At 42.7% G+C, this 24,232-nt stretch overlaps 1 protein-coding gene across 1 annotated transcript in view; it reads left to right on the top strand.

The window, feature by feature from the left end:
• The window catches only part of LOC137281189 (uncharacterized), a 31,715-nt gene extending 14,598 nt beyond the window's left edge, over positions 1-17,117 (top strand). Inside the window, exons 17-34 of the mRNA XM_067812310.1 lie at positions 2,610-2,742; positions 3,085-3,209; positions 4,937-5,065; positions 5,483-5,656; positions 7,017-7,173; positions 7,290-7,393; positions 8,449-8,571; positions 8,912-9,052; positions 9,374-9,556; positions 10,154-10,361; positions 10,983-11,286; positions 11,688-11,871; positions 12,226-12,433; positions 12,949-13,252; positions 14,258-14,457; positions 14,935-15,167; positions 16,327-16,391; positions 17,109-17,117. Coding sequence (XP_067668411.1) covers positions 2,610-2,742; positions 3,085-3,209; positions 4,937-5,065; positions 5,483-5,656; positions 7,017-7,173; positions 7,290-7,393; positions 8,449-8,571; positions 8,912-9,052; positions 9,374-9,556; positions 10,154-10,361; positions 10,983-11,286; positions 11,688-11,871; positions 12,226-12,433; positions 12,949-13,252; positions 14,258-14,457; positions 14,935-15,167; positions 16,327-16,391; positions 17,109-17,117 — 2,984 coding nt within the window. The remainder of the gene's footprint in view (positions 1-2,609; positions 2,743-3,084; positions 3,210-4,936; positions 5,066-5,482; positions 5,657-7,016; positions 7,174-7,289; positions 7,394-8,448; positions 8,572-8,911; positions 9,053-9,373; positions 9,557-10,153; positions 10,362-10,982; positions 11,287-11,687; positions 11,872-12,225; positions 12,434-12,948; positions 13,253-14,257; positions 14,458-14,934; positions 15,168-16,326; positions 16,392-17,108) is intronic.
• Positions 17,118-24,232: the final 7,115 nt, after the last annotated feature.

Below are 24,232 nucleotides of genomic sequence, written 5' to 3'. Positions count from 1 at the left end.
CAGGCAATGCTTGTATTGTCCTTCTTTCAACAGATCACACGCTGATGACAGGCAATGCTTGTATTGTCCTTCTTTCAACAGATCGCATGCTGATGATAGGCTCCATGTTAAAATAGCCCATACGTGTTATAACCTTACAACACAGAATCCTTATGCTTGTCGGCATCTTGTCTAAAGGGCATCGGGGTAGCTTAGAGGTCACGTTATAGAGCCAGGTTCGGTTCCCTGTAGGTACAATGTATGATTTTGCTGAAATATCGCACTCACTCACTCAGTAACGCGTACACACATCCGGATAGAACAGGTTTCTAGTGACCTCTATTTCCGTATGTTGTCATCAATGGTCACGTTTGTCCCATGGTTATAGGTGTCCTTCATGATACCTTTGACCCGTGAAGGTCCCGGGGTAGAATAGGCCTTCAGCAACCCACGCTTGCCATAAAAGGTGACTGTGCTTGTCATAAGAGGCGACCCACGGAATCGGGTGGTCAGACTCACTGACTTGGTTGACACATATCATCGGTTCCCAATTGCGCAGATCGATGTTCATGTTGTTGACCACTGGATTGTCTGGTCCAGACTCGATTATTTACAGACTGCCGCCATATAGCTGGAATATTGCTGAGCTCGGCATAACACTAAACTAACTCACTCATGGTGTATTTAGACCCAATACAAGGGGTCTTCAACCTCCTTGTGTATCATTAGCGTCCAATAGCATGGGAGGCTGTTCATCATCTCAGTCACCAGATTGTATGGTCCACATTCCATTAACTGAAGGCCGCTAGAATATGACTTCATGGGGCTCTAACACACTTATACTTTGCAATTCTTCAGAATAACATAAGCACAGGCTCTCATATTTAGAAATTTCCATCTATTTCTCTTGTGCAAATACAGACGGTGTGCGAAGGGTTCCAAACAAATACGTACAAAGGGATATAAAAAGGTCTAATTATAACAAAGACTTATTCCGGGTTAGTTTAGTGATTTTATTTCGCTTTCTTGTCCTTATGATTTGTCTACATGTCATCACCTCGAGTTACACATTTGTGTCACCATTTCCTGACCTTGCGAACACCGGCTGAATACGTCGCCTGATTTCATGCACACTGGCCTTTCTCGGAGGTGGTGACGTGCACGTGGCATGTTTCCACTCATGCCTTTTGTACCAGGGTCATACAAATAGACCCAATATTGGTCCATGGTTACAAGACGTCTGCAGAAATCCTCTTTACCCTGCTCCAGAAGCTCCAATGCTTGTCGTGACATGTCCCATTGCGTCTGTCTTTGTAGAGGAGTCGGTATGCGATGAACCCAGCGTGCTGACACTTTAGATGTGTGCAGTTGGTTATGAATGATGTCCCCTCCATTGCCTTAACTCAAGTCGGTCTCGTGCATAGTCATTTGTGTTGTTACACGGCGATCTTCTTGAACCAGCCTCTCGACTTTGTGACTAGTTTGGAAAATCTTTTTCAATGTCACAACGGTGTTGGACTATCATCACCATTAATAGATCTCATCTCATCGTGAATTTGTAGTGCAGTGCAGCCCATCAAGTGCAAGAACTTACTCACCCTGCGCGCCTCAATATTGTTCATACTCAGGGGTACTGGTGTGTATGATCACCTGGCACAAGCGGGAATATAGTGAAGTAGTTAGTACTTGGCCCATTAAGTAAATATTGATCACAGAAGTCCTGTATCCTGATTGCACAATAACTTCTTGGTGATAATTGGAACTTTTTGATACCCCCTCGTAAACGTTTGCCAAGAAACGTACAGAGCTAACTTAATGGATCTGAACGTGGTCATACACGAAACACACATATGAATAGATTATACCCAGGCTAGTTCAGTTCACAATAAAACACGTTACCCTTGGAATTCCTCGATAGAACTTAAAGAAAGGAATACTCTGATATTTCTTGTAACATCAACGAATATTTATGGTTCGTAGAGGTTTTATGTCTTCCAATTCCGTTTCCATGATATGTTACTTCCCATTTTCTTTTTGTCTTTTTCTTTTAAAAAAAATTATTTCTTAGAATTTTACTTATCTAGCTTTTTATGACGTGTCTCCGTTTCTAATATGTTCATTTAAAACTTTCAGCTTTGTATCTTACACAGTAAAGTAATCGATCAAAATGTTCTTGGCCAAATATTCTACAAATTTCTCTATTGATGTGTAGCTCAGTAAATGCTTTGTATCAAGGCTAGAACCTTCGGTTAGCGCTGACAATGTTGACTTGGTTCAGAATCCCGTTCATCTCCTAACTCCATCTAAGTTCCCTCTCAGAGACAGACACGTCCCAGAAGATGACATGAAACTTCTCAACAGATCGAGCGTGTCTTGTTTGTCCACACACAGGGACGGCAACTCTATGACACATCAACCAGAGCACTCAGTCATTTACGTGCACTTCGGTCATTTGTTGCAACTGGCAGTCACAACTACTGAACATTTCCAACCACCGTCTCTACTACCACCCAACCACACGTTTATAGTGCAAAATAGCCCGAACAGTTACCGAAACACACTCAGATTTAAAGAACAACAAGCGTCATCTATTCCTGACTCAAGTTCTTAACCTATTGTGCCTTCTTCAGCCGAGAACCACTGCTACAAGATGGCCGACAAGGGCGTCACGTACAACGGTAAAGTCTCGTTCACGCGAGATCGCAAGACGTGTATACCTTGGAGTGAGACTACCTCGTGCCCACATCACCTGTTTAATCCAAGGTAAACCTGTACACGGCAATATAAGTAACATCTCCACGGGGACTAGTGTCTAGAGCTTTTTCTACTCAAGTCTGTCTTTGATTCACACATGGCCACAATGTATATATACTGTTGAGAAAGTATTGCTGAACTCGCATAACTTATGCAAGTGACCTTAATCAAAACTGACTCAATGTATCAAGCAGATGATGATAGCTACATGCTATTTTATGCAAGTATTCCCACTACTACTGCTACTGCTGCTGCTGCTGCTGCTGCTGCTGCTGCCACTACTACTGCTAGTCATTATCCTTGGCGCCATCACAATCATCATTATCATCAACACCACCATTATTTTGTCAGTGACTTTGATGCCAACTTGGAGAAGAACTACTGTCGGAACCCTGACAACACATTCCGGCCTTGGTGCTACACAGGGGTATACGAGGGCCAGTGTGACAGGGACTACTGTGATGTGTGTCAGCTGGGTGAGTATCTACACAGGGGTATACGAGGGCCAGTGTGACAGGGACTACTGTGATGTGTGTCAGCTGGGTGAGTGTCTACACAGGGGTATACGAGGGCCAGTGTGATAGGGACTACTGTGATGTGTGTCAGCTGGGTGAGTGTCTACACAGGGGTATACGAGAGCCAGTGTGACAGGGACTACTGTGATGTGTGTCAGCTGGGTGAGTGTCTACACAGGGGTATACGAGGGCCAGTGTGATAGGGACTACTGTGATGTGTGTCAGCTGGGTGAGTGTCTACACATGTGTATACGAGGACCAGTGTGACAGGGACTACTGTGATGTGTGTCGGCTGGGTGTCTACACAGGGGTATACGAGGGCCAGTGTGATAGGGACTGCTGTGATGTGTGTCGGCTGGGTGTCTACTCATGTTCATACGAGGGCCAGTGTGACAGGGACTACTGTGATGTGTGTCGGCTGGGTGAGTGTCTACTCATGTTCATACGAGGGCCAGTGTGATAGGGACTACTGTGATGTGTATCGGCTGGGTGAGTGTCTACTCATGTTCATACGAGGGCCAGTGTGACAGGGACTACTGTGATGTGTGTCGGCTGGGTGAGTGTCTACTCATGTTCATACGAGGGCCAGTGTGATAGGGACTACTGTGATGTGTGTCGGCTGGGTGAGTGTCTACACAGGGGTATACGAGGGCCAGTGTGATAGGAACTACTGTGATGTGTGTCAGCTGGGTGAGTGTCTACACAGGGGTATACGAGGGCCAGTGTGATAGGAACTACTGTGATGTGTGTCAGCTGGGTGAGTGTCTACACAGGGGTATACGAGGGCCAGTGTGACAGGGACTGCTGTGATATGTGTCGGCTGGGTGAGTGTCTACTCATGTTCATACGAGGGCCAGTGTGACAGGGACTACTGTGATGTGTGTCGGCTGGGTGAGTGTCTACTCATGTTCATACGAGGGCCAGTGTGACAGGGACTACTGTGATGTGTGTCGGCTGGGTGAGTGTCTACTCATGTTCATACGAGGGCCAGTGTGACAGGGACTACTGTGATGTGTGTCGGCTGGGTGAGTGTCTACTCATGTTCATATGAGGGCCAGTGTGACAGGGACTGCTGTGATGTGTGTCGGCTGGGTGAGTGTCTACACAGGGGTATACGAGAGCCAGTGTGATAGGGACTACTGTGATGTGTGTCGGCTGGGTGAGTGTCTACACAGGGGTATACGAGGGCCAGTGTGACAGGGACTGCTGTGATGTGTGTCGGCTGGGTGAGTGTCTACTCATGTTCATACGAGGGCCAGTGTGACAGGGACTACTGTGATGTGTGTCGGCTGGGTGAGTGTCTACTCATGTTCATACGAGGGCCAGTGTGACAGGGACTACTGTGATGTGTGTCGGCTGGGTGAGTGTCTACACATGTGTATACGAGGACCAGTGTGATAGGGACTACTGTGATGTGTGTCAGCTGGGTGAGTGTCTACACATGTGTATACGAGGGCCAGTGTGACAGGGACTACTGTGATGTGTGTAAGCTGGGTGAATGTCCATAGGCAGAAGATTAAAAATGTGTAGGTTGTCTTTGAAAAAATCCAAACCAAGATATCCCGTGTTTTGTGATCTTAGAAACAATAAAACCAACCTTACTGTCAGCCGTGTACCATGTCTAAAGTTAGGAATATCCACGAACTCGTTTTGAGGTAGCCGTGTAAGATTTTCATCTGTGTGTGTAGAGAGCAAGTTCGACAACTATCCCGACTGTGAGGAACTGAAGAAGGAAGGCTTCTGTGAGGGGGATGTGGCGGAGGTCAGAGCTGGGTGTGCCAGTACATGTGACACACCCAACGTACCTGTCACCCCAGGTAATTTTTACCAGTGCATACATCACACCTGACACGTTCCACTGACGGTTTACTGTATATTCAACACAGATGACACACCTCAGTGACATTATCCAGTACACGCGACACACATGACACTCTTCATCAAAGTTTCATAGCTTTTCTCTGTGATATCGTAGTCCGCAGGGCAAATATTGGCTAACATACTCAGAACTCATTTACCTCTTACATGGCATGAGTAAAGTAAGTATTAAACCTTACCACTTCGGTATTTTGAATGAATTTTCGTTTACAGGTATTTCAAAAAGTGAAAAGTCTTAGCAGACCAAGGTCATCAATTTGCATGCCAATGAAAGTGACTCTAGCACCACTCACTCACACGATCGGTCAGTTGAAATATATTCATTGTAGAGTAATTCCCCATTTGAAACTTGACAGTAACAACATGTTCCGCACCCGATGATGTTGCTGATGCTGATCCCGTGATGACGCTGAGATCCAGCTATGACGTCGGGGACACCGTCGAGTTCCGATGTAAATCTAGTAGTGACAGCCTGACCAGGACGTGTTTGACCGACGGGACCTGGTCACCTGGAGGATATGTGTGTGGAAGTAAGGAGGATTATGTGACATGCAACTAAATATGTGTGGTGCTAGAGATTTGTCAGATGTTGGTATTCTTTGTATTGATAGCAGTGCTCATGTCGGTATTCCATATACACAAGGCAGTACTGATGTTGGTATTCCATATACAGATGGCAGTAGTCACGTTGGTGGTATTCCTTGTACACATGGCGGTACTAATGTTGGTATTACATATATACAAGGCAGCACTAATGTTAGTATTCCATATATACAAGGCAGCACTGTTGGTATTCCATATATACAAGGCAGTACTAATGTTGGTATTCAATATACACATGGTAGTACTGATGTTGGTATTCCCTATTTACAAGGCAGTACTAATGTTGGTATTCAATATACACAAAGCAGTACTTGTGTTGGTATTCCATATACACAAGGCAGTACTACTGTTGGTATTCCATACACAGATTGCAGTACTAATGTTGGTATCCTATGCACACAAGGCAGTACTAATGTAGGTATTCCTTATTCAGATGACAGTACTAATGTTGGTATTCCATATACACAAGGTAGTACTGATGTTGGTATTCCATGTACAGATGGCAGAACTAATATGGGTATTCCATATACACAAGGCAGTACTAAAGTTGGTATTCCATATACACAAGGCAGTACTGATGTTGACATTCCATATACAGATGGCAGTACTAATGTGGGTATTCCATGTACCCAAGGCAGTACTGATGTTAGCATTCCATATATTCATGACAGTATTGATGTTGGTATTCCATATACACAAGGCAGTACTAATGTGGGTATTCCATGGAAACAAGGCAGTACTAACGTTGATATTCCATATACACAAAGCAGTACTAATGCTGATAGTACGTACATACAAGGCAGCACTAATATTGGTATTCCATGTACATATTACAGTAATAATGCTAATATTCCATGTAGACCTAGCAGTACTAATGTTGGTATTCCATATACACATGACAGTACTGATGTTGACATTCCACATACTCATGGCAGTACTGATGTTGGTATCCCATATACACAAGGCAGTACTAATGTTGGTATTCCATGTAGACCTAGCAGTACTAATGTTGGTATTCCATATACACATAATAGTACTGATGTTGGTACACATTTACTGGTTCGACATCTGATACGGGGGTAAAACAGCAAATGCATTAGCGAACATCTGGTCAGCATTCATGGCCAGTCACCGTCATTACTTAGGTGGATACTTGTTCGCGTGGCCTTTAACGTCCGACATGTGTAAAACCGTTACTGATGCCCAGCGTTGGCCAAATCCAGCCGACCGATGTTACCTCAACATTCAGCTTGCATGACTTTCAATGAATCATTCACTGACCACCAGGTTGCCCCAGTGGCTGGTCTGCTTACAACGGCAACTGCTACCTGTACGTCAACGTGGACATGAACTATGCTGATGCCAGTTCCCACTGTCAGGCCCTAGGAGCTATAGTCTCACCGACAAAGGACAAAGAGGAACTAGATTTTGTATCATCTCTACGGTAAGACATAACTGTTGATGAGGATGATGGTTTTGATGGGACATCCATCTCTGTGATCCATCACTATTAACCCAAAGCACTTAGCCCTGGCTAAGATATGGCATTTGTGTTTACAGGGAACCACTGCAAAATATTTGGATCGGCGGTACAGATACGGACACTGAAGGGACGTTCACGTGGTCTGATGGTACCCCTTTCACCTGGACAAAGTGGGAGAACGGTCTGTCAATCTGTGCTTTGATAAATAAAACAAACCTTGAGAAAGTTTTACTTTGAATGTGTAGAATGTGTATTGAACTCAACATTGTCTCGATTTTATTACACCAATTTACCAATAAAATCCATTCAAATTGTGTCTGATCGCCACAAGCTCAAGTTCACAGTCATGTGACATTCACATCCACTGTATAAATAAACCCCAGCCAAACGGTACCTGCTCGGAGATTCCGGTTTTGGACTTGCAGTGTTTCCGCGTAGACAAACAGGAGTTTGTCCACCATTCATAAACAAAGTCCGACCAGTGGACTCTTCCACATGTCGTGACATTCCAATAACCTCGGTCTTGACACAAAACGGATGTCTACTTGATCGTTTGGACTCTATATCTGATGGATTCAAACTGAATACATTTGTCAAAGACGATGCAATCCCACTGTTGATATGACATAGCTACACCCTACATGTTTTCGGCAGGTTAATAAATATATTTTCAGAGTTGTCGATCTGAAGATTGTAGCATATCATATTTATAGTTGGCATATCGAAACAGATATATGGTGCTCCCAAATTCTGAATGTAATCATTCAAACAAAAATGAGTATAGTTAGATACAAATGGTTTTAATACCTACGAGGTAGAAAATATCGGGTTCATACGACGCCCTAGGGCAAAATATCTCTTTGTCATGGTGACGTGGCGTCATGAACAATAATTTTTCTAGGGTGGGGCAGTAATTTATTTAGAACATTGAAAAAATGTGAATATGAAACATCTCCGCTGACACGGTCTGATATTGCTGAAGTATTACAGAGTGAGTGAGTGAGTTTTGCACTCAGCACTATTCCAGCTATATGACCGCGGTCTGTAAATAATCGAGTCTGGACCAGACAATCCAGTGATCAGTAGCATCAGCATCGATCTGCGCAATTGTGAATCGATCACCCGTGCCAGTCAAGTCATCGAGCCTGACCACCCGATCCCGTTAGTCGCGTCTTACGATAAGCATAATCGCCTTTTATGAAGTACTACATACGTCTCACCAACTTGCTGTTTCAGATAAATCCAGCAACAGCAAAAGCCATGATTGTATACAATCCTCACACCAAACAAACAATGAGTGGGAGGCCTTGTCCTGTTCACTTGAGCGTCCGTTTGTCTGTAGAAGGACAAAGAGTGACAGTGAGTATATAGCACCTTGTCGTATCCTGGTTTACATCATATCTTGACGGATCACGACATCGTCGACTATCTATGTGATACAGAGGCATAAAATGATGAACTTCACTGTGCAAATACCCTCAGTAAAACCACTCCTCACCGTGAAGACAATTATCAATTCATTTCCAAATCATTTGTTCACAGGTAGTGGTTATAGGAACAATACTTGGTGCGACAAACTGGGGGTAGACTCTACCCAGGAATATATGTGCCTAACAATCGTCTTCATCATTATCATCATCGTCGTCATCATCATTATCATCATCAAAGCTGTTTAACAGCAAGTATTTGTTGATTTCAGGTCGCTCAGTCTGTGTGGACCGGATACAGGACTGTGAGGACATCCTTAAAACATCGCCTGAAGCCTGCGTGGATTACAAACAGTTTGCAGAAGAGCAGTGTCCTCTGACCTGTGGAGTGTGTGAAGAAAGCGGCACGCCATGTACGTGTTCTTTCCGTCTAAGACAGTCCACAGCAGAGTTCTGTCATATGTTGTCAAGTGTTGATCGATCATCCCGTTGCCATCATCTGACGATGCTCTACGGTTGTGGAGAACAGTAATGTCTCTAGCTGTGTAGCCACATTCCTTGTTATTGCTAACGTGAAACACTTCGTTGTCTATAATGTCAGTGCCCATTGTCTTTAAAACTGCTCATGGACGTCAGTCACATCACCAGGACTAAGTTATTCAGGGGCAGTTTCTCCCTGCTCATCGTCCACCAATAAGGTTGAACAGTTACCTTCACTTTACTCACTCTTCCAGCTCTCACCTGTCCGGTAGCCGCAGCCACGCCCAACGTGATACTGGAGGGGACAACTGACCAGGTGTCACGTGGTCAGGTGGTCAAGTACAGGTGCAAGAATGACCATGTACGGGAGAGTGGTCATGAAAACAGGGTGTGTCTGGCCAGTGGCCAACTGAGTGGGGATGACCTTGTTTGTGAAGGTACGTCAACGAGTCACAGAGATAGATGAAGGCATGAATGCGTTGAGAATAGGAACTACTTGATTGTCTGTAAGGACGATCCTCACCTGAGTGCTTGTTACCTGACCAGATGAAGGAACAACACGTAGCCGAGAGGCATCCTTACAAGTAATAAACAAGTTGCTTCCATGAATGGGACCCGTGAAGGTCCCGGGGTAGAATAGGCCTTCAGCAACCCATGCTTGCCATAAAAGGTGACTATGCTTGTCGTAAGAGGCGACTAACGGGATCGGGTGGTCAGACTAGCTGACTTGGTTGACACATGTCATCGGTTCCCCATTGCGCAGATCGATGCTCATGTTATTGATCACTGGATTGTCTGGTCCAGACTCGATTATTTACAGACCGTCGCCATATAGCTGGAATATTGCTAAGTGCGACGTAAAACTAAACTCACTCACTCACTCCATGAATGGTTTCTGGTCAGTATACTTTTACACATACAGTTACAGAGAATCGTTGTATGTTAAATGATACAGTATATCACAAATGTACATAATCTTCACCTAACAAGGTGTTATTGTACTTCGCTCAAACGACAACACAATAAATTTGCAGCAATTGCATCGTCAGTGACTCCCAGCAGCAACGTTGACCTCGTCGCCCGGTTTAAATACGGTGATAAGTATCGGGCGTACCTCGGCGATAATGAGTTCATGAGGATTACCAGAGAAGGCGACATCACCCACTGGCAATATTATGCGACAACAGCAGGAAAGGCAATGTTCCAGCTGTGGCGTCCAAGAAGTGACGCTGGAGAAAGGATGTAAGACACCAGTTAAATAGCCTCCGTTGTTTTCGTCTCTCTGCAGAATTTAACGTAGTGATCTCTCGCCCAACACTGGACCTTCTGTTTAGCTCTGATCAACTTTGTCGCAGAAATATCACCCTAGACCCAGTCAAGCTTAGAACCTACAAATTTAAATTTGTCAAGATATTGTTTGAAAACATCGCAAAACCAAATCTTTTCAATCACAACACTTGCCCTATAAATCAGGACAATACCATTACTGCAGCATTACTGGTTAAATCGCTCGTTTATCACGTTCTTTTTCCCAGCTGAAAAAGTGTCAAACCCACTTTTTTATCGCCAATCGCGATATCAGTAATTTTTTTCTGTCTGAAATAAAACTGGTACTGGTACCAGTGCCACTGGGTTCTACGTGTTATTCCTTGTCATCACATTGTTACCGGACCTGTTAACTTCTTGTTCTTGTGTATTATTCACAGCATCCGAATAAACTGTTTATCCACAAAGTTTGTCCTTCTCTGATTCTTCAGCTTCTGAGCATGCCACTCAAATAAGGGAATAAACATATCGTCTCTGACAAAACATGCCCGTGGTAAGGTATATCTGTTATAATGTACATGTGCATCTTCTGTGTAGGTTTGAGTTCATTGGTCAGAATCTTCTCGACACTGAAAAGACTGGACGTATTGAGGTCTTGGAGGTTCCTGTCAACGATCGTATTCCTGCTCAAGCCGGTGATGTGGTCGGTATCCACTACTTTGACCCCCTCGTAGGTGTTACCTACACGATTTGTGATGAGGAACTGACCCCCCAGGGAACCAAGATGTCCTGGATCAATCAGAAAATTTCAGACATGAACTACTTCACCCCCGGGCAGCTTTATCAGCAGGCAGGCCAGGACGAATGTTACATCATGTCCTTCAGAGCAGTGATCGGTCCTGTAAGTTGTCTACTACGGGAGAGGTCACGAAATTGTAAACGTTTGTAGATACATCTGCTGTTGAACGCATGCAGTAGTGTGGCGCATGATGCACCCAGTCGGATTAACTAAATAGTCACAATGAAATAACAAAATGATAATGAAATAATTCAAGGTACAATTCCATCGTTGTTTGGGGTGTGATCCAATGTGATCAAATGTGATCCAATGTGCCAATTCTTACAGTATGGCTAAAGGTGTTTTGGTTTAGGTCCAAGGTGTTATTTCTACAGTTGTTCTGGGTATAAATTGCCAAACTGAAACCTGGCGTGGCATCAAATGTTCGCGGAAATGGTGGACATGTCGTTTCCCATCAGTTGAACCCACCATTCGCTAACCAGCAATGCCATTTCTCACTGAAGGTCGTCACGTGTGATGTTCCTCCAGCGACGTCTAACGCCATCTTGGAGACCAAGACCAAGACCGTCCGGATACAAACAAAATTGACGTATAAATGCAAAGACGGCTACAGTCAACTAAGCGGCGACTCTCACCGGAAGTGCATGGGAAATGGTCAGCTGGACGGAGAGGAACTTACCTGTGCAGGTGCGGCTTACGGAACGAGGTCGTTCTCTGAGTCCTGTATTGGACAGAAGGCGCTAAAGAATTTTCCTACTTTTTGGCAAAGAATTTTGTTTTCCATATTTGCAACATCACTGAAAACGTTAGCATATTGTATATATTATTGGCTTGCCAATTTCTGCCTATATTTATTAAAAACATATACACCAGAAAAAGATCTCATTACAGACATCTGTTGATTCAGTTCCACACATCGTTACAATGTGTGAAGCCATTTATATCTACTGTCAAATTTACTCAACTAGCCAGTCTATACTCGCCGCCTAAATACCATCACACTACAGCGAACCTAAGTCTTTATAACTCATAACATTTTAGACACATCAACGTCGGTGACGCCCAGTAACAACGTGGACCTGATAGCGCGTCCTACCGACGGCGTCAAGTATTACAGCTACGTGGGCGACAACGACCTGATGAGAATCAACAGAGACGGCGAGGTTGTCCAGTGGAAGTTCTTCTCGACTAGACAAGGGAGAGCACTGCTGCAGGTCTGGAGACCACGACCTGATGCTGGTATCCGAAAGTGAGTTTGCTGTTTGATTTGCGTATGAGAGACCATTGTTGTATAACTACCCGACCTCATACATGAGGTCAGTATCCACTGTCGCCACCACCGCCTCCGTGATATGATGCCGAGGGCATCTGCTTATAAAAGCTGTCTAGAAACTGCATCAGCTGTATTTCCTGCTATCAAAGACACGGAAACCTTGAACAAGTTTTGAAATGAATCCGAATCTAAATTGAAAGATGCCAGATTTAAATGTTAAAATCATTGTTTGTTTTAGTTCCATATGTAATATTTGCAGTATTTAATTTCAACATGAACTCTAGCACGTAACTTGTAGATCATGGTCTAGTTGGAAGGGTAGTAGTAAAATACAATGGACAGAGGTTTTAGGGAAGCTGTCAAGTTAATGTTCATGGAATTAGAAGACAAAGTTTGTTCTGAAGCCAGGGAAAGCTTTCTTTCTGTATGTTTCGATTCAAACCCTGGTGTAATCGCCATCTTCAAGCAATATATACGTATCTCCTGATTAGATTCGAGTTCATCGGCCACAACCTGGTGGACAGTCAGGTGATCGGACAGGTGGACACACTAGATGTCCCTGAGTATGAACGTATCCAGGTGAAGAAGGGAGACGTGATCGGCATCTACTACTTTGACCCTCTCCCCGGGATGGGCTTCACCGAGTGCAGCAGCAGCCAGCATCCCGAAGCTTCACAGATGTCCTGGATCAACACCAAGGTGTATAAACCCTCCTTCTTTGTGAGCGGGGAGATCTACGACCAGGCGGACAGGAACAAGTGCTACATCATGTCCCTCAAGGCCATGGTCGGACCAGTAAGTATCGCATACCTCGAAGTCACATGTGTGGACATATATATACGAAATAGTCGACATAAGGGCCATTTGCTGTTCCAGTGGACTTATTGTCAGTGCTGGGACATAGCGGACCCGCGCAGTTACAGGCCCGCCATGTTATCTTTCACTTCCACGTGGCACAGTGAAATCTCATCAACATGACCAGTACTGATGTTGATATGAGCTGATATGAGTAAGTGTTACACATGGATCTACGTCAGAGGTATCAACGAATTTAATTTATCCCATAAAGGAATCAATCGTGTGTCTTCGGCTTCAACGCTTTTAAGAACGTCGGAAACGTCACCCAAGACATGTTCGACCGGTGGCAGATCGGTGAAGCGGTGAAGAAGGAAACTACCCACTCCCCCTTCAAAAATGTCCGTATCGTCTTGTACGTGTGCTGTTACCCAAACTTTGTTGCAAGAGATAATTTGGGGACATGACATATGGTTCTGATCCACACGAGGACACGGCAATGAGAACGTCACTGACATGGTTGTTCTAACGTCCAAACAGACTTTATTCTGTTAATGTGGACGCCTAGTCTGAGCGAAATAGCTGCACGGTCATTTTCACTTCAGGTGGCATCTCAATCAAAATTGGCAACTTTGTTGTTGTCAGTGAAATACTGGTGAAAGCCGTAATTGTCCTGGCATACAGTGAAACACTGATCAAATTCACTCTGCTCATTGCATGCCGTGCAGCCGTGGTCAAAGCTACATTCAGTAAAAAATGAATCCTAACCAAGATACAAATAAACATCAGATTCTGACTCATAATGTTTTGGGGAATACCTTTGACCCTTTTTTATAATCAATAATCTGAACATGTATCTATATCTGTTTGCTGACATCGATACATAGGTTTTCACATCACCATTTTACACGAGGAGCAGATTGCTGGGTGCTTCATCAATGCTTAGAAGCTCAGACCATGGAAGGTGTTACATGAAGGTGTTAGCATGTCTGCTTATGTATTCAGGTCAGGCAATACCAGCTGTACCGCACCAACTGGCTTCCACTGATAAGTCGTAAGAATGTAGGATCAGCTAAGTACGTGTATTCGGGCATCAACGCCAACTTCCGTATCCAACATGATGGCGAGATCGTCCAGTGGAAGTTCTACTCCAAATATGTCGGAGACATCGCGCTGCAAGTGTGGAGGGAAGTTGGAATAGATCAGTAAGTCCTAAAGATACACCCCATTCCCAGTGTGTAAACTGTATGATATTTTTTCAATAAAAGATTCTCTTAGCTGTCCCACTGTGGAACAGGTGCACATGCATAATGTGATCACAGGTACCAACAGGTCTCCAGCACGGTATGCTATTTGTCGAAGGAGACTAAATAGATCAAATGTGAGTTTAGCTTTAGGCCGCACTAAGCAATATTCCAACTATATGGCGGCGTCTGTAAATGATCGAGTCTGAACCAGACAATTCAGTGATCAACAGTATGAGCATCCATCTGTGCACTTGGGAACCGATGACATGTGTCAAACAGGTCAGCGAGCGGATGTTGATATAGGTGTTCGTGTGTCAAGGTGTTCCTACGGTCTTGGACATTGCATACAACACCAACAATAGTCCCTCCTTCACACACATAAATGCTACACAGTGGCGATAGACAAGGAACTTACAGGATGCCATTCCACTTCAGATACAGTCTTGTTGGACAGAACATCGTGAAGACCGTCGACAACGACGTACAGTTGGTCAACGTCAGCTCCAACGACCGCATCATCGTGAGGGCTGGTCAGCTGATCGGGGTGCACTACGGCAAGACCAGAGGTGGCCTCTGTTTCAATAAATGCAACGGCGACAAAAATCCAGAGGCCAAGTTCGTGAGCCGCTTGGAACCAGCAGTTGCGAATCCTACAGATATCACCTCAGGTAATTGTGACTGAATGGATGTTGTTTTATATCAATGTCCATTCCAGAGAACTAATGACAGCCAAGTGAAGGAGTTTAAGTGGATGTTGTTTTCAGGATTATTCTGCTTTTCTTCGTGACCTGCAGGCAGTGTAACCATATTCTGTGTAACATATGACTGAAGTGATGTGATCACGTCTAATTACCATATGATACACGTCAGGATTATATGTCCTATATGTCACAAATTGTGTTTACATTGCCCATATGTCACAAAGAACATGTTTACATTGCCCATATGTCACAAAGAACATGTTTACATTGCCCATATGTCACAAAGAACATGTTTACATTGCCCATATGTCACAAAGAACATGTTTACATTGCCCATATGTCACAAAGAACATGTTTACATTGCCCATATGTCACAAAGAACATGTTTACATTGCCCATATGTCACAAAGAACATGGTTCCATGACCCATATGTCACAATGAACATGTTTACATGGCCTCAGTGTCTTACATGACCCACATATCTTACAGAACGTGGTTACATGGCCTACATGTCTTACAGAACGTGGTTACATGGCCTATATATCACAAAGAACATACTTTACACGGCCTCCATGTCTTATAGGACGTGGTTACATGACCTATATGTCTTACAGAACGTGGTTACGTGGCCTATATGGCTTGGCCTACATGTCTTACATGGCCCTCATATCGTACAGAACGTAGTTACATGGCCTACATGTCACAAAGAACATGGTTACATGGCCTCCATGTCTTACAGAACGTGTTTACATGGCCCCCATGCATGTCTTGCAGAACGTTGTTACATGACCTATATGTCATGCAGAATGTGTTTACATGGCCCACATATCGTACAGAACGTGGTTACATGGCTTCCATGTCTTACAGAACGTGGTTACATGGCCTACATGTCACAAAGAGGGTGGTTACATGACCCACATTTCTTACAGAACGTGGTTACATGGCCTACATGTCACAAAGAACGTGGTTACATGGTTTGTATGTCATCCAGAAGGTGGTTATATGGGGTTTCTGTCATAGAGATTACATGGTCTACATGACGCAAACAATATGGCGTACACATGAGACACTTAATTTAAATATTAACATAGAATCTAGATATAAAATGAAGATGTTCTTTCACAGAGATGGTGTTTACTTTCCAAACGAAGAGTTGCCGGATTTTCTCTCTCACTGCCTTCATCAAACCGGTAAGTAAGTTGGGTCACTCACAGTCCTTAGAGTTTAGTATATAACCGTCGTAACAGATCTTTGGGGCGTTGTAGTGGAACAACTGGTCGTCTGGTAATGTTACGCACGACCCTGTAACTGTGTGTAATATTCTGGGTTAGGCTATGCCCATATTGTTTTAGTGCCTCGCGGAAAGTTATGTCTATATGCATTCTCTTCCCACAGAGGTTACTTGTCATATCTTCCTACGTAAGCTCTGTTCTAATACGACCCTTTCATGGTGCGAGTGTTCAAGACTCGTGATTGGAGGCAGTCAGATTTAGTAGTGCAGTCAGCGACCTTGTTTCAAAAGTGATCGTTCGCAAGATCTAGGAAATTTCGTGAAAAATAGAACCACTTCCCGTGCGCGATACTCAAATGTTTCTTCTAGACAGAACTCAGTCTCCACATTGCTTGCATTTGTCAAGTTGAATCTAGGTCGATGTAACACGTACTCTGGTTTGACAGAAAAAAGGGAGATAAATCTGGTGCCATTTTTGGCGCTAAGGGATTTTATGAGAACCGCAAAATATGGCCGATATGACAAGTAACCTCTGTGGGAAGAGAATGGTCTATATGTAGCACTAGTCTAAATGTATCACAACGCGGACTTCAGCTGATTGTCAACGGAAACACTGTGGTAAACTTTGTCACACAATGATTACAACTACCACGTTAAATGTGTTTATTGTTTGCAGGTGGAGTGATGTGACTGTTCTTCCGACCTTCTGCGTCTTTCTGCAAAACAAAGACTTTCTGCAAAGTTCAAAGACTTTCTGCAAAGTTCAAAGAATAAAAGAATATGAAACACTTCCGTGTTGTGCTGTTGTGTTGTTGTGTTGAGAGATGTCTGTAAGAGTCCTAAATGTAATATGTAAGTTCTTCATCCATATAATCTATTCATATCGGTAGATGTCACTGTGATGACACATGATACGTCTTCCTATTTATAATTTCATATTTCCACACTTAAGTTTGGAATATCTATTCCAGGAACAGTACAGAAATAATTCCTGTCCTAAATAATGAAATTAATAAATCTTTTCTGAGAGATATGTAGATGCATGTGCACAAAATAAGGATAAGATATATGGAACAGCAACAGTTTTTGGAGTTGTAATAGTGTGAGGACATGTACTGACGATGATCTCAAGTACATGTCATCACAGGGGTGATGCTTCGGTGTAGGCTTTGGCACCGATAACATAACACCAGAACGTCGCTCCAAATTGAGATATTGGCGTAAATCATGTACATAAGTTACACCTACACAACACATTGCGACATATGGGGCGGTGGAGTGGCCTAATGGTGAAGCGTCCGTTTGTCACGCTGATGACCGGTCTCCATATGGGTACAGTATGTCCCGCGGTGGTATTGCTGGAATATTGCTAACCGCGGCGTAAAGCCACATTCACTCACTCATTGCGACATAGGATTTTTCTTAAATTGTTTGTAATTTCCTCTTTTTATGTTCCCCTGCTACACACTCACTAGTATGGATTACTTTGGAAATATTAATTCATTCTAAGTTCATGAACGGAAACACTTTGAAATCATTTTTTGAAATCAGAAAAGATGGGATTTGTGGCCAGGTCTGAGGTTCGAAAACACTCACTGTTGGGTCTTTTGTTTGATCACCTGATAGCTAATATCCAGAACTACTATTGTAATATTCAAGATGGAAACTAGAGTCAGGCTGGTAAGGCTCATCATCAGCTCAGGGCCCTCGCCCCCTCTACACGCAGCCCAGACAGCGAATGGGACTTCTCCAAGAAAACACTGTCTAGTCGAACCCACCAAGAACTTTCAGGAGAATATTGAGGCTCCCCAACACTGCAGCCTTCTGCATTACCCAGATTGTCAGAAGGGCTGTGATCCCGGTGGAGAACCCCGAGCACTCTCCTGATCTGTGAGTTTTACGGCAGTGTACTTGACAGTTACACGGATGCAGTCGAAGGTTCTTCAGCTCTAGTGTGTGTCGACCCCATCTATCTAGAGCATACCTATGGTCCTCTCACGTTCAGCTGCTGGTAGTCGTGGCTTATCTGTGGTGTTTCCCTTAAGTTTCAAGCTGCACGTGTAACCTGTTCGCACACATAACCATATACCCTTAGTGCATGTGAAACTCTGACAGAGGTCCCAAGTCATGGTTTATACAACTATTTCCACGTTTTATTCACGACGTGCACGTATCAAATTGCTACATTAGGGCGATATGTATTGATGGATAATATCCCTGCAAAACTATTTCTGACAAATATGAGAACTAGTAATATTTAGTATACATTCTTTTGCCGGTCAGTTTAGCTACCCTATACCTGCAGCTGAGTCAAAATATGGCTTACGTTTAAATCTAGATTACGTAACATTGAGTAGGATTTTGATGGGTAGGTTGAAAATTGTAATATTTATCACGGAGCAGACAAACAAGAGATACTACAGTGAGGAAAACATGACGTGTCAAAACTATAACTTCATGAGTTGGTATTTTACTCCGTGATAGGTGGCACTGCGGTCGTGGCGACAAGTATTTAAAGAGCTTTGTGATTTAATCTTGAATTTTGTTGTTAAATTGAGTTTGTATCGTCTAAAGTTTAGTGCACAAATGTTGTATGCATCATAATGGAGAATGCAATCACTGGGTTAGCGGTAACATTAATACGAATCATCCTATTTCATCAGCTCTGCTGCGCCAACGCTGCTAGTCCTTTAGACGTTATTGAAGATGGTGGACATCCAGTCTCTCAGCTTCTCTCTCGTATGAATGTGATCGCCTCATGCGGTTCAACACTTTCTCATCGGATTATAGTACGTCACTTGATTTACCAAAGGAAAGTTAAAAAGCAGAAAAGAGGGTTTTAGAAAAGAGATGGAGAGTTGATACAACGTATACAACTCAGGAAAACTCACCCTCCTCTACCAACAATAGTGCTTTCCAACGTCAGATACTTGCTGCAACAACTACGGGATCTAGAAACAACCGTCAACTATTTGTATCAATACCGTGGGTCATGTTTACATTGTTTCACTGAATCGTGGCGGAACAAGACAATCCACAATGATGCGCCATGGATCCAGGGCTTCCACCGATACTGCTTACACAGAGTCTTGTTGCTGTGTTGTTTAACACCGCTTTAGTAACCTTGCCGCTATATGGTGGCGGTAAGAACATAATTCAGTTTTGGTCAGGCAATCCTTTCATGATGTTGTGTCAATCAGGGGATTATCTAGTCCCGGTTCGATTCATTACAGATCACCGTCATACTCTCAATTATCGCTTTATATGATACGATATAAATCTTTATTTCTTCTATTTACTGGTCACGTGAAGCTTTGAACTGATCTTCAGCAACCAATGTTCATTGTAAGAGGCACCTAAAGCTATCGAGTGGTCAGGAACGCTGATGTTGTTGTCGTATTCCAGTAGATTGATGCTCATGCTGTTAATCATTGGATTGTCTGGTTTAGACTCGATCATTTAAAAACCGCCGATATATAACAGGAACATCGATAAGTGCCGCGTTAAACTACATATAATTAAATAAATATTGGCTTTTTTGCAGCATCAGTTTGACAAGGAACAATCTCAGCTGTGTGTTTACTCACCAGTTTGATACACTTTGGCTATTCGACTGCAGGAATATTGGGATACAATCGAGCATTCCATTTTTACCAAGTTTACAAAGAACAAAGAACGTCATGCCTCTCTAGATCAAAAGTTAAGAAAAAACATTTCCAGATGTTTTATTGAAGGCATGTGTTGGACATTTCCAAAATTGATGCAGCAAAATAATTATGTTGTATGCAATACTATGTTTTGACCTTTATGATATCGAATCTTTCCACGTGAACAACTCACTAGATTAGCATGGGTTCATTACGTGTGCCATCAACAGACACCCGGTGTCATCACTATTTGGTAGTGATACATAAATACATGCTTTGTCATTGTATCATATGGTGATGCTCACGGGACTGTCCAGACTCCATTGTTTACAAACAACATTGTATCATATGGTGATACTCACGGGACTGTCCAGACTCCATTGTTTACAAACAACATTGTATCATATGGTGATACTCACGGGACTGTCCAGACTCCATTGTTTACAAACAACATTGTATCATATGGTGATACTCACGGGACTGTCCTGGTGATACTCACGGGACTGTCCAGACTCAAGTGTTTACAAACAACATTGTATCATATGGTGATACTCACGGGACTGTCCAGACTCCATTGTTTACAAACAACATTGTATCATATGGTGATACTCACGGGACTGTCCTGGTGATACTCACGGGACTGTCCAGACTCAAGTGTTTACAAACAACATTGTATCATATGGTGATACTCACGGGACTGTCCAAACTCCATTGTTTACAAACAACATTGTATCATATGGTGATACTCACGGGATTGTCCAAACTCCATTGTTTACAAACAACATTGTATCATATGGTGATACTCACGGGATTGTCCAGACTCCATTGTTTACAAACAACATTGTATCATATGGTGATACTCACGGGACTGTCCTGGTGATACTCACTGGCCTGTCCAAACTCAATTGTTTACAAACAATATTGTATCATATGGTGATACTCATTGGCCTGTCCAGACTCAATTGTTTACAAACAACATTGTTCAGCTGAAACTAATAAATGCTCATGATAAAATTGTAGAATCGACTCTGCGACTTGCAGAGATCTCTTATGGATGTAAAAGAGGCATAGTCGCTTTTATTACTATATGTACATGTAGTCCATTTCACTGAAGGACCGTGTGTTACAAATAAACTCAACAAAAGTAGAAACTTTACACTTGTTTCAAAGTCAATAATTTGAAGATTTTGGAAAATGGGTTTGAAATAACGATTGTAATCCATTCTCTTGTCATTAAAGATGCCATAGCATACCGATCATGTTTGTCATAGAAACGGTTCCACCGGAAATGCGACTACAATGTCCGTGATCAAAACTGTGAGTAACAACTTAATGAAATCATGTCAATATCGGATGTGTCCTTCATGGGCGTTCACAACTGCGATACCACGTCTCCTCGTGGATTGGATGATGCGTCTGAATACAGCTTGGCGAATGCGCCGCCATATTTGTACCAACATGGCACCAAGCTCCTGCAAGTTCTGTGGAGGGTCCCTTACTTGATGGAGCCGCCTGTCTAACACATCCCACACGTGCTCTATGGGGTTAAGGTCGGGAGATCTTGAGGGCCACCCCATGATACTGATGCCAGCGTTCCTGAGGAAATTCGTTCATAAATTGGCCATATGAGGTCTGGCGTTATCTGTGGGAAAGTCAGACCTGGGCCACGAGCTGCCACGAATGGCAAAAGCTCTGGAACGAGCACCTGATCCCTGTATGCTGCCGCACTAAGGTTTCCCTGAATGACAATGAGTCGGGAGAGAGCATAACCGTTGATAGCACCCAAACCATAACGCCACTGTCCCTAAATCAATCCATTTCCTGTACGCAACAATGGGCATTGCGTTCTCCTCGTCTTCTCCAAACTCTAACACTTCCATCAGCAAAGGTTAATGTGAACCTTGATTCATCTATGGTGGCTGATTCGGGGCACGCTTTATCGCCCTGTAAAATCTGGGCGACATAGCGACAAAGCGATAGAACGATATAGCGATACAGCCAAAAGCGAAAAAACGATATCACAACAAGAAATGACGATAACAAGACACCTTATAGCGATAACAAGATACGAAATTGCAACACCTCGACACGACATTGCGATAACTAGACACGAAATGTCGATAAAACTGGGCGACATTGCGATATAGAGACACGATATTCCGATACAGCGACATTGCGATATTGCGATATTGCTCCCTTTCCCTTTGTGAAATGTGAAAAGCGGGTAAGCTGATTCAGTTCTAGAAGCTGACACGTGGAGTATGTGAGATAAACGCAATGTGGTAAAAGCATCCAGTTTACAGAAATAGCTATAGCTCATCCAAAAGCACGATGAATGATGACATATTTCAAACTGTGAGAGTTGTGCAGGCCATGGTCATGCGAACTGTGTAGGCTATAGGACTTCACCAGAACAGATTTGGCATCATACCGTGCCTTTTTTTTCTTCTATAAGAATGCCGGTTGCTTATCAAGAAATGAAAATATGATCATAAAGAAACATTGTAGAAGACTTTTTATTCTTGTATCTAAAAATAAGAAAATATTATATTGTACACTGAATTAATTTCAGTAGGTAAGTCACTCTCAGAATTTAAAGAATTTAAAGCAAAATATATTTGAAGCCGAATACTGTATTGTGAACCCACTGATGACCTTCAGCGTTTGAGGAGACAGCCCAATTAAACAGTCCGGGATACAATATTACACATGATTAGATTAAACAATTTGATACAAAACTGGATGGAATTGACTTTATTTTAGGTTTGTTGAGGCTAGAGCAATAGAATTTTGCTGGAAAGGTACATGTACGGGGATGTAAATGTTTTTGGGGTGAAACATCCATATGATTAATGCACATGGGTTTCAGTCTGTCTCTACAGATATTTATAGATGAAGAAAGTCTGGGTCTTGTAGTTGTAGCATGATCCCTCTGGTAAACGATTTGGAAACAAACAGACAAAAACATGTATGTTTGTTTGTTTGCTTTCTGACTAGGTCAATGATGTATTTGAATGGAGGGATGGTTATTACTATTTAAAACGTACCTCTTATCTCTTATCTCTTACCATCTGTGTAACTGCGGCGTCATATTACCACTAACTAAAGAATAATGGAACAACGTCGACACATTGTTCCATACATAAGGGCAAAAAATATTACACTAAATGTAGAAATGTTTGAGATATTTACCGATTTTCTCTAAATGGTCATTAGCAGGGTTGGGTGTTACCAAACTTTTCGTATTGCGATGTTTTGTGATATACGTTGGCAATTTTCAAAACCAAGAAAACGACTTTATGTGTTATTTAACCATACGTTTGGAGTTAATTATGAAATGATAAAGGGATGTAAGAAGTAATTCTGCATGAATATTGGATACGTTATCTTTGCCACAGATTACATCTTCAACAGAGAATCTATTGCGGTAGAAGTACTGGTAATATTATGTCTGATATGACGAAAAATGAAGTACGGGGTATCTTCTGTTAAAAAGCCACATTGGTATGAACTGTTTTCTTTCATATGTCTTTCGAAATGGTGTAAGTTTAAAACACTACACCCAGTCTCAGTTTGGACATGATAATTTGGAAAAAGCGCGTGGCAATAATTAAAGTATTTATAGCTCTGAAAATGAGAGTGTAATAAGTTAGATATAATTTAAATTTAGACAATAACTCTTCCGATTTAAATATTCGTCTAGATTATTGTAGCATTGTATGACTAATGGAAGAAGAGAGTGTTATAGCATTAACCTCGTCTAGTTGTTTTTGTTCTGGCTGTCTTGAGTATCTTTGGCATTGTGAAGGCAATAGTGAGTATTTTTGCCCACTTCTTGTGGAGCTGATCTTGTTAAGTACTCTGGCGTTAAACATGTACCATCTTATAAAAAATATACAATTTCTGATTCTTTCTCCTTTGAAAGAGAGATGGCATACATGTTTCGTCGTCATTTGTTTAATGACTGATACCCATGATGGCCTCGCTTAAGGTACGATGAGCATCAAGGTGTAATCTTTCTAATACTGATCCTTGTTCTTGGGATCAGTTGTCCCAAATGAAGTCACAGTATTCAAAGACAGGAAGGAGGAATGATATATACAGTCTTTCTGTTTAGTTTATTAGTTCATATTTAAGACTCCAAAAGCAATAT

Source organism: Haliotis asinina, chromosome 4 (genome assembly GCF_037392515.1).
Source record: "Haliotis asinina isolate JCU_RB_2024 chromosome 4, JCU_Hal_asi_v2, whole genome shotgun sequence".
In the NCBI taxonomy this organism is placed as follows: Eukaryota; Metazoa; Mollusca; class Gastropoda; order Lepetellida; family Haliotidae; genus Haliotis; species Haliotis asinina.
This window is presented reverse-complemented; position numbering and strand designations above follow the sequence as displayed.